Source organism: Monopterus albus, unplaced genomic scaffold (assembly GCF_001952655.1).
Source record: "Monopterus albus unplaced genomic scaffold, M_albus_1.0 scaffold4.1, whole genome shotgun sequence".
In the NCBI taxonomy this organism is placed as follows: Eukaryota; Metazoa; Chordata; class Actinopteri; order Synbranchiformes; family Synbranchidae; genus Monopterus; species Monopterus albus.
This window is the reverse complement of record NW_018127884.1, coordinates 4,311,656-4,323,386: the sequence shown is the minus strand read 5'-3', so window position 1 is coordinate 4,323,386 and position 11,731 is coordinate 4,311,656. Positions and strand designations below refer to the sequence as shown.

Below are 11,731 nucleotides of genomic sequence, written 5' to 3'. Positions count from 1 at the left end.
TGATTACGTTACCTGACGCACCTGCTTCTCGTCCCCAGATCACCACCAGCTGCACCTGATTAGTTTCTCCCTATTTATTCCCTGCTCACCATCCATTCCCCTGCCAGTACTTTCTAGCATTCTCAGGCCCGTCAGTTCCCGTTGTTTTGATTGTTTTATATAGACCTTTGTTTACCTTCACTTACGTCCATACGCCCGAGCGGTGTTCTCCTACGTTTGTTGTTTCCTCCTCCTCGAGTCGCTCCACCGGACCACGGACCTCCTCTGCTCAGTTCCATCTCCACCACGCAGGTCGATGCACAGTCTTCCCTTAACTGCCTCACTAACTCTGTCTCCTCAGCAACCATCATCCCCGACCAGTCCAGGAGTGAACCCCAGCGTCTGCAGCCCGGCCGTCCCACAATCACTGCACCACTGACTGTGATTTTGCCATACCTGCTGCTTGACACCCAGTCCCGTTTCTACATCCTCCGTCTGGTTATACACTTGCTTGTCTGAAATCACTGTAAATAAATTGAGCACTACTTGCACTGAAGTCAGCTACCTGGGTCCGTCATTTTTTGTCGACTCGCTCACCTCTGTGTCCGAGCAGACTTAACATCTCCACTGTTTTGAGCGTGTTCAGCTCCAGGGTTGTTGCGGCTACACCGCAGGACCAGCTGCTCAACCTCCCGTCTGTAGGCTGACTCGTCACCGTTTCAGATGAGACCAATGACCGTTGTGTCATCAGAAAACTTTAGGAGCTTGACAGAGGGGTCCTTCGAGATGCAATCATTGGTGTGCTGATTGTCCAGGTGCTGGATGTGGTTTTCCCCAGCCTTACCTGCTGCTTACTGTCTGTCAGAAAGCTTGTAATCCACGAGGTGTTGCAGGATGTAATGCAGTGTCATGTTCACTGCATCGTCCACTGACCTGTTTGCCCAGCAGGCGAACTGCAGGGGGTCCAGCAGGGGGTCTACGATGTCCTTCAGGTGGGCATAATGTGCAGATGATCCACTGCCATGGTTTTATACAAACAGGGTAATTATAAAATGTGTTTCAAATGTTTATGTGTATTTTCTTTACGTTAAAGGGAACATGTTAGGAGTCCCAGCCTTTGATTGTTATGTTTTCTGTTTGTTCTAAAAGGACCAAGGTGGGGTCAGATATGGTCCCATCATATTTCTTAAATCTGTGGTAGAAAATACTGTTATAAAGTACAGTTTTGAAGTACTTTGCTTAAGTATTTCCATTTTATGCCTCATTTCTGAGACAAATATACTTTTTACTTTACATATACTTTTTAAAATATGTTTTGACAGATTTCAGTCCTAAGATTAAGATCCTACATGAAAAACTAATTATAATATACAGTGTATCATTGAAGTTTGCAACATTTTGTCTTGTAACTGCTACAACTGCTTGGGGTCCCTTGTCGTGTCAGATGTCTATGAGTTGTTAGTAGTTGCACCAAAATGACATTTATCCTATGCATTTCAGAGATGGTTTCAAAGAATGTTCAGGGCCCAGAGAGGAATAACTGATCCAGTATTTCACAAAAAGAGCAGACATTAGGGAAAAGTCCAATAGATGAATCCAGACATGTAGCATAGCACTGTTCTCCCTTCTTTCTTATACTATTCACAATCTCCTGACTCATCATATTTAACTGTGAAAGCAGCTTAGCCCCTAGGCTGGGACCCACTGAACTAAAATACCTAATGTTATAAAATGTAATTAAAACTAGTTCCACCTTAGCCAATGATAGCAGTAAAGTGCTACTTAAACATTGATGCATTTCTTTTTACAATCTATAAATAATATGTAGCTATAATATTGTTGTAACACTATTTGTACTTATTAGTAAAGATTTGAATCTTTCCACCACTAATCTTATGGCATAAAATGAGCCAAGAATTTGAAAAGTCTGAATCAAGTTTTATCACATAATTGTGTCTGTATACACACTACATACTACAGTTTAAACATTCCCTGCCTTTAAGAAAAGAGATGTAACCTGTGGATCCACAGGGAATACAGTTCACATCTTCATTGCACTGGCTCCTCTTCAGAGTGTACTGTATATTCCTCAGTTGCCCACACACACCCACTGTGCCTATCTGTAGCCCAGCGCTCCTGTCATGCCTCGTGTGTCGTGACAGCTCCCTGTTTTATTCTCAGTCCTTCCGTCACCCTCTGCTCCCCTGGAATTTCAATCTCATGTTCTCTTGTTTCCTCTCTCAAGCACCCCCACCAAAATCCCTAGCCTTCATTTCCTTCCCATGTCTGCTGGAGAGGGATGAGCAAAGGGAAACTGTTCTCACTGGTAGGAAAAGAAAGCCGCCAGGTTGTGAGGATGGAAATGTTAGTTAAATTGGTAAATTGAACCCTTTCTCATTACATACATGAACAGTTTTTCTCTTAGATGTTACCTTATGTTGAAGATGAAGAGGTAGTGTGAGTATAGGTCACAGAGAAGGTAATTTTATTAATTCTAATTACTCTTAAAATTAAGGCTCTATTTCTGCTTGAACAGGAAGAAAGAGAAAAATAAAAAGGAAATTATGTATTTCCAGCAGTGTCTGTGACAAATGTGGCAGTATCAGTTGGTGCATGGATTTGCAAAACCTCTACAAAAGAAACCATCAACACCCCAAATCAAACTGAACTGGGGTGACAGTGAGTTAGCAGCCAGTCTTTGTGAAATGTCTTACGTCAGTGAAAACCGCACTTACATTTTGGGTTGTGACTTGAGTTAGATCCATGCTTTGTAGAGCAGTGGAATTGAACTAAGTACATTTATTGAAGGACAGTTTTTAGTTCCTTTCCTTTAATATTTTCATTATCTGTTGCCTTCAGGTGGAAATGTTTTACTTATTAGTCCACTGCATTTGTTTGTCAGATGTAATTATTAGTAACATTTCAGGATCTGATTTTACATATTTTATTTAACAAAAAACAAAGTATATAAAAGATAAAACCAGAGTTTCTCAAACTTCTGACTTGTAACCACTAATAAAAACTCTGAATTGTTTAGCTGAGACCCTTTAGTTAGAGCTTTAACAGTTCCTCTATTTATAATGTTGTTTAAGGTTAAAGGAGCACAAGAGGTAAAATGATTGTCACCCAGTGATTTTGCCCAACTGTAGATAGAGTACTTAAAGAGCCCATGTCATGCTTTTCCGTGTTTACTGACTTATCTACAATGTTACAACAGTGAATTATCATCTTGACGTGACCTAAAGCTCAAAAAATGAGCTGTACGTATGTTTTAGTACTTCTATGCAGAAGTAACTCGGTTTATACAAGTTTCACAAACTCTCAGTTGCAAGACTTTTTTTCTAACAATGTAAAGTCTTACGTGATAGTTTAAGGATTTCTTTAAGGAGAAGATTCTAACCATCCATGATGTTATTGTCGGCACTAAGCTACTGGTTGGAATTAATTTCACTACTTTGGGACTGTATGTGGTCGTGTGAGGGAAGACGCAGTGATCGCCAGTAGGATTTACCGACCTTGGAGCTACTTGAAAGGGAGTGATGTTTCCACTACTCAGTGGGACTTAACGGTAAGTAAAAACACCACACGGTACATGTCTGTTAAAGCCTTGTTTCTGTAAAATAGTTGTAAAGCTGGAGAAGTTACTATGTCTGCATTATGCCAGTTAAAATATGGGGTTTCTCAATTACCCGCTTTGTTTAGGGGGTTACACATCTCTTTTCATCAGTACATACAGTATACCATTGTTTACCTGTCAATGGAGAAGAAATTCAAATTTATTAATGTTGTTGTGATTCCTTGTGCTGTCCACTTTCGACACAACACCAGTAACAGGAGTTGTGTGTTCATGAACTATCCTCTCATTTTTAGGAAGAGGCTCTTTGCTTTTATTGTTCTGAAATAATTACAGACTATTTGGAGTGATGATGGGTGCAAAGCTAATCTAGAGGTACCTTAAATGGCTGGAAATGAGCAAAATGAGCATGCCATGGGCACTTTGTTTACTGTCTGCAGTAGTTTTAGTCTGACGCTTTTGAGTGGTCAGTATTAATTTTCAACATTACTTTTCTGCGGAATTACTACTTTTGGATTTTTCTGATAATACTGTAGCGTTGGGGGTGGAGAGACACTTGGCAAGGTCCCCCAGAATGCCTAAGGGGGAAAGACCTGGCAGGATCCCCCAAAATGCCCCTCAGGGTAGGATATGTTTAGTTCAGAGTTGGTGTGTGTGTTCTACATTATGTTGTTGCTATAATACCCAGTTGTATTCTATTAAAAGAGCGACTCCATTCGGCACAGAAAAGGCTAATTCTTTCTACGGCCCCTTCCTCATTCAGTCCTACATTACAATACTTAGTATTATAACATTTAATATAAGGTACTTAAATATAAAGTAAAGAGTCTCTACTTCATTCACATTTGTGCCCAACCAGGTCCACTGTAGATAAACTATAAGTTAATAATAAGCTTTTTGTTGTAACATCCATAAAAAGCTTCTTAAAAATTCATAATACCAGACCAGAAGTATCTTTGTTTTATATACACATTTATATCATTATATACACTGTACAGATTTCAAAAAAATAAATGGTTGATATTTAACATTGTGCACCTCACAGATGAGTAATTACAAAGAAAAACAGGAGTGAAAGCGAGGGCTGATACCAAGGACAGACAGATATCAATGACCCCAGTAAAGAACGATGATTTCTTTTGTCCATACAGGACACTTCACAATCATTTGTACAGTACATAAACTAAAATGTTGCTGGTTAACCCCTTTTTATCTCAAGCAGAATGCCCTAAATTAGTAATGCGAGCTTGTCCAGTAAAATTTACCAGTATGTGGTATTTAAGCCACCGAAGAGTGTAGAAAGCCAATCCTAGCTCAGCGTCTTAAAACTAAAACAGGCCTTTGCAGTGTAATGTTTTATCAGCAGCATTCACAATGATGCCTTGTAGGGTGATCAGGACAGATGACTGTGCTCCTGGTTATTTTGGGTTGCTCCAGTGTACTGCTCTGACCTGAGACATAGCTAACAGTAATGCAAAGAGGTGATGATTATCTTCCATCTCACCTTTTTTTCCTACCCCCTCCCTGATACATGAAGAGGGAGTGCATATGGTAGAGAGCAAGGCATGGCAGGGTTTACAAGATGCACAGAATATTTTGTGCCAGATAGCATGTGTGCACGACAGGGGTTTTTTGGGGGGAAAGTCACCTCTGTGATGTTAGGGAGGCACCCTTTAATTTTTGACTTCAGTGAATTGAATCAGACCACATAATAAGGACAGATAGGACAAAATGTATCTGCTTATATCTGAACTCATTATCTGTTGTATGGAGATAAAAGGAAACAGGTTTCATCTAGAATTGTAAAACTGGTTTGTGACATTTTTCTTTTGACCTTCACTTTCAGCTGATGTATAAAAGATTTTCCTCCTTTCAAACCAAATGTTCTTTTAGTATAAGCTACATGAGGAAAACAACCCAGCAATGAAGAGAGGTTTGTTCCAGCTTTGTATCCAACAAGTGCACTGTTTTTTAAAGAAGTGACCACTTAAAAAAACATATTTCTTTGTACATCTGGATTGTTTCATACAGATTAAAAATGGTAAACAATATTGTTCTGTATTAAACTTGCAAAATTGAACTCAGTGCAGATATACACACAGAGGGACTCACAAGAAATATGCTCACACACAGGGCAAACACACAAACTTACATGCATCCCATAGACAAAGACAAACAGTGGAATGTAAAAAAGACTTCCCCACATAATATTACTCTCTCTTCAACACTTAGCACATGTTATAACTCAGGGGAGGTCACATTCAGGCAGTGAAGCAAATATCTGGAAGACTGGGCTGTACTTTGTTGGAAACACCTAAGACAATACAAAAATCAGGTCTAATGTTGTTCTTGGACTCAGTATTTTGTAAAAAAATGAAAAAGATTACACTGTATGTTCATCCAAAACAAACCAAAAAAGATCAATTAATTTTAAACCTCAGAAACAATAGTTAGACCAGTGGAAAAAAGATCAAGGTCCACTTTCTAGCTATTTCCTTTTGACTGTCTCTCATGGGGGTACTGTAGCTTTTAGCTTTGTCACTCATGCCTTGAGTTTTGTATGTATTGATGCAATGCCACTGTGTGTAAGCAAACACCATACACCGAGGTGAACTGTGAGATGTGGTTGAGAAAAATACAAGCAGTACAAGGTAGTAAAAGGACCTTGAGTTTTCCAACTTACATCTATACAAAGCTGTAGTTGCCACGCCACCCCGGTTGTAGCTGATCTCAACTGATCACGAAAGCTTACGACTCATACATCTGCCTGGCTTGACATCACTAGGGATGCGCTAAAAATTCAGTATGTGCATTTGTGATTTTGGGTGGACTGACTTTTGAACCTTAGTGACCTCCCCCTTTTTTTCAGCAAACTTCAACACTACAACTTCTAACAGTACCTTATTTTCACCATCATTATCAAGGACAATGGTGTTTTCAACAGTATTTTTAATTTAGCTGTGCAAGTCCAAAATACTCCCTCATTCACACACACAAATGCATGTGGACACACCCATGAACCCGTACTTCCACACTTACAGAAGCTGGCTTTTTGCTTATTTTCTGTGTCTGGAAGAACACATTGATGTTCTTTTGAAAACCATAAAATAAAACACAACATTAATCATTTAAATCTTTTTTTTTTCCATTCACTGGGTTTTCTCTTCCAAGAAAATATAAACGTGTTTTTGACACTTGTCCTATTGGACCAGTGTTTAATGTTCATGTTCATATACTTTTTTTTTTTCTTTTTGAAGAACTTTATTTGGGGTTACAACACATCACCCACAGTACGCACAGACGACAAGGGGTTCCAGCCAAGAGAGGGTTATTACAGTGGTGCCAGAGAAAGAGTGAAAAGTGAAAAATATCAAACATGAGTTGAGTGTCCACATCTAGTCCAGTTCCATTTAAATACAGCCCCTAACTCTAATTTTTCAGGCATTTTAAGGGCATGGAGGAATTATACTGTAACAGAAGAGGACTGAAGAAAGAGGAAAGGAGCAGTGTAGAAGATTTCTCACTGCAACACCAGATGTAGGTGGTGAACAAGTTGCATGGGTCAGAGCCATTCACACTCAGGTGCATAAGTGACTGCAACCCTTCTTGCCAACACAGATAGCTGAAATATCAGTTTGCTCTTTGTATTCATGGGTGGCAAAAAGTACTGCTCTGATATTAAACGCTGAGAATGGTTATCAAGGTGATGGAAAGACTAAAGGATGTCCAGAAAAAAGAAAATCTCATAGGAAGATGTCACAAGGAGGAAGTGAGTAAAGACATCAAAGACATTTTTAAGTTCAGATAAAGGGACGACAGAGGATCAGGTGGGAATTAGAACGTGACAAGGGTGATATTTAAGGATGGTGTCGCAAGAACTGAGGGCAAGGGATATCAAAGAGGCCTGAGAACAAAGAGATGACACATTTTCTGCAGCCCAAGATTGCAGTTCAGGAGTAGTGGATATGTGCTGAGGTCAGGGGCTGAGAGGCTGATGCTGAACTCTGAGGGGAAAAAACACTGTAGGCAGTTTGGTCGCTGGGTTCCTCAGGCTTTGAGAGAATGCCACTGAGCCACAGTAGTACGAGGATGGCCCATCATGTCTTTCCAGTGTTTTACCTCAGCAGGGCCACTCTTCCATGACAGATAAATCTGCAAGAAAAACAGAGTCACTATAACTCTTGTTATATCACACAGAGATTGATGTTATTTGTAAAGAGCCTTCCTAAAATGTAGTGAGTTATTAAGTGGAAAAAAAACTTACTGCGTCTTAAATCTGGCAATGCTTTCACCACTAAGCCTGCCACTCTAATCAGAATTTAATTCAAATCCAAGGCAGATAAAGAGCCATTAGAGGAAGATTTCACTTGCTGAAATGTTCTGAGAAAGGGTAATGCTCACACTAATGAAGATCAAACAGTGAGACAGCAGTTCCACATCTGTGCAAATCACAGGAAAAAAAAAAACTATGCAACTTACACTGTCTACTGTAATTGGGTGCTGAATCCTCAGTGTAAACTGTCCTCAGATTTTAGTTAATTTTTAGTGTATAATATGCAACATAACTGCTGTGTGTAGGCAGGTGTGGTTAGAATGGCAACAAGTATAGCAACTGGTGTTGCTGTAGATGTGTATGACAAAGTATAATAACTCATGCATGTAATAAAGACCTGACAGCTACAGTCTTACAGTATCTGAAGGAAAAATTACTTGATATGAGCTTAAAAGTGTTTCCAGTAATGCCTTTATATTATATCCTCTACAGTATGTATAATTATTAATTGTGTTAATAGTCAACTAAACTTTGGCAATGCTTTATTTTACAAATTTGTAAATTCCTAATCATTTTTTGTGTTTCCTCAAAAGAATTATGTACTTTTATAGCTGAAGCACAGGCAATGTTAAATGGCCACACTTACAATGAATGAATTTCAATTAACTGCTAAGCTAGCATAGCCTGGGCTCTTTTAGTCAACGCACAGCAGCTCAGCTGAACCTGCATAAATGTGACTTTGTCTACAAGTAACTACACAACTGAACATACACACTCAGCTGGCAGTCTATTAGGTACACCTCACTAAAAACTAATGCGATCTAATACAACAGCCCTGCAATAAATCCTCCCTTCATGAAGGTGAAGGTGCTCGGTTTTTGCTGAAACAGGTTTAGAAAGGTGTTGATTCAACTGTACAATCATTCCAGAAGTTTCGATAGTTTCTGCTGCTGTTGAACTGTACTGCATTACACTGACCTGTGCTTCTATTATTTTATCCACTCCATTTGACCAGTGGTGGAAAGTAACATAGTACATTTACCAGTACTGTACTTAACTACAATTTTGAGGTATCTGCACTTTACATTTTTACTTCATACTATGATTTCACTACATCTTAGAGGCAAATAATGTACTTTTTCCTCAACTACCTTTATTTTATAACTTTAATTACTAGTTACTTTTCAGAATCATATTTATTAAAAAATACAGTATAATCAGACTTTATTGATCTCCGGGGGAAAATTCAAAAGCTACCCAACAGGAATTCCAATTATAAGCATATAAACTACTTAATACTAGCCCTCCTCCCCCCTCCTTTACCAGCAGCATTAAATGTGACTTACACAATAATGCATCAAAATTATAATATAATAATGTGGTATGCATTAATGTGAAATGTGTAAAATGTGAAATGAGTACTTGTACTTTAAGTATGTTCTGATGCAAACACTTGTGCACCTTTAATGAAGAAACCTTTTGAATACATGACTTTTACTTGTAATTGAGTATTTGTGGTACTGCTACTTTTACTTAAGTAAAGGATCCAAGTATTTCCTGCACCACTGAATGAGGCTAGAAACACCTCTCTGTACAATGCAGTAGAGTTCAACAAAGGCACAAACTACAGCCTCCAAAATGAACATACAAGTGAATAATAACTTCTCCAAAGGTTTTAAAAAAACTGAATATTGTCAACTTAACCTTGTCTTTTTTAGCCTTGTTGTGCCCAATAGATCCATTTAAAATTTCAACAAGCCGGTTTTCTTTTTGGGGCAACAGATGTGTTTTTCTTGCAGATGAAAAAATGTTCAGGCAACAAAAGGGAGGCAATAAAAAAAAAAAAAAAACACAACCAACCCAGTTTGTGTTATCGAGCGCTGAATCCTTGATAAATGAGAATACAAATAAACTCACTGATCAAGCAGAAATGCTGTCATTGAAAATCTCTGATTTTTCAGAAGCTAATATCTCTGCACTGCCAGAGATGTTTAATGAGTCTGGGTCACAGGAGGCTTCAACAGCATCTCTCCACATTAAGACAAGTTTTGAATCAAAATTTCTCTATTTTTTTGGAAAAAGTTACATATTCTAGCTTTAGTGATGAAAAATAAAACAGCATCCTGGTTAAATATGTATTTATTTATCCAACATTAGGAATCATGATGAGAAGTTGCCAGGCATTTCAATGCCTTCAGTCATGCAGTTAGTAACTAGTGTTTTACTGGCACTGAGGTTGTTCAGTTTCCCTGAAGAGGAGGTGACTGAGGAAAAAAGTTCCCACAAAGGGAATGTTTCTGGATTCATTACTTGGGCACTTTAATGTCCTCTGCTTTGAATGTAAAATTCACTTCATCTTTTTTTATTATGTGATTTTTGTGATTTGTAGGCCTGCCCAGTAATCCGTTGGTGGGTTGTTTGATGTGTCATGTGATTTATGAGACCCCTCACTGGCTACCTTGATGCACTTGATTGTGTTATATAGTTCATCTGTGCTTGGATGTAGTGTTGTTGCTGACTTGCACGCTGAGGAAGGACAACCACCCGAAATGTTCGTGCACTGAATAAATGATCATTTTATCAGAGTCCTGTCCTACTTTTCATAAAAAATACAATGCCCTACATGCAAATCAAAAGGAATATTCTAGTTATAGTAAGTAGAAATTGGACACACTTTCTACATTTAGTGAAGGGGTGACTGTATTTACATAAAACCAAATATGACTGCATATCATACTTGTTGGTTATTGGTGTAAGTTTAAGTGAAAGCAACTGGTTCACACTCAAAATCAAAAGTTTTAAATTCTTCTCGTGTTGGATATTCGTTCATTAACAATGCGGAAGACTGGTCAGCATGTTCCAGCAGGGGTCAGTAACGACTGGCCTAGTAATCAGTTGTTGATGGTCTGTCACAGAATCAGAAAAACACAGAGGAAGAGAATATTAAGAAGAAGCAAGAAGCAAAGAAGAGGGAAGGAGTTACCTTTCCAATGACATCATTGCGACTGAGCCTGTCCTTGTCCATGACGGTGATAATTATAGTGGTCTCCCTTAGCACGTGGGCAGGCACATCAAAGGGGAAGGACTCATTGAAAACTGGATTCAGACAGCACTTCATTACCACTGTCTTCTTCTTTTCCACACGCTTGTCCTTGTGCATCAACCACACTTTTACATAGGGATCTGTAGAGAGGGAAATATGCCTGTTTGTATGCTGTTTGCAATGTCTCATAATTGCATTATTGAATGCAGTGTTTGTTCTGTCATGGTCATTTTCGAGCAGCAAACAAAAACAATTTTCTCATTTTTATTTTGAAATAACAAAGATGTAGAAGGGCAACAATAAAAGGACATGGAAGATGGAGCATCTTTACCAGAAGTTCCTCCAATGTCCATGGCTTTGAGGTTGCGAGCTTTGATGATGCTTACAGTGATGGTGTTGGCTGTGGGGTTGTAGCACAGAGACACCAGCAAATCCCCTCGACTCCCCTAAAGGAATCAAACACAACAACAAATCCTTTACTTTTTAAAATCCCATTTTCGTATCAATCTCCCTTCTGTTGCTTGCTGTTTCTTCCTGTGATTGGCTGTGTTCTTTCCATCTATCTATCAGCCTTTCCATATTTCCTTCTGTCTCTTCCCCAACCAATGTGCTGCCACATTTCCCCTGGGAGTGTCATGGCAGCCAGAAATGACATCATTTGATACATTCTGTCCCATCTTCTCTGCCCCCCGCCTCCCTACAACTCTTCTTCTTCTCTACCTCCTTCCTTCCTTCCCTCCCCCTTTTTTCTTTCCTACTCACGCTGCCATCACTACATGGTTTCAGCTCCTTCCAGAAAGTCTGCATGTTTGCCAGGTCCAGTTTGTTGAGGGGGATGGACACCTCTCCTATGGGGTCATTC

General features: G+C 39.1%; 1 protein-coding gene across 1 annotated transcript in view; it reads right to left on the bottom strand.

Moving 5' to 3' along the window:
- Positions 1–4,519: 4,519 nt before the first annotated feature.
- syt7b (synaptotagmin VIIb) overlaps positions 4,520–11,731 on the bottom strand; it is a 78,764-nt gene continuing 71,552 nt past the window's right edge. Inside the window, exons 12-15 of the mRNA XM_020608372.1 lie at positions 11,632–11,731; positions 11,201–11,315; positions 10,810–11,009; positions 4,520–7,705 (exon numbers count right to left, since the gene is read on the bottom strand). The exon at positions 11,632–11,731 is cut by the window's right edge and continues 21 nt beyond it. Coding sequence (XP_020464028.1) covers positions 7,601–7,705; positions 10,810–11,009; positions 11,201–11,315; positions 11,632–11,731 — 520 coding nt within the window. The 3' untranslated portion in view covers positions 4,520–7,600. The remainder of the gene's footprint in view (positions 7,706–10,809; positions 11,010–11,200; positions 11,316–11,631) is intronic.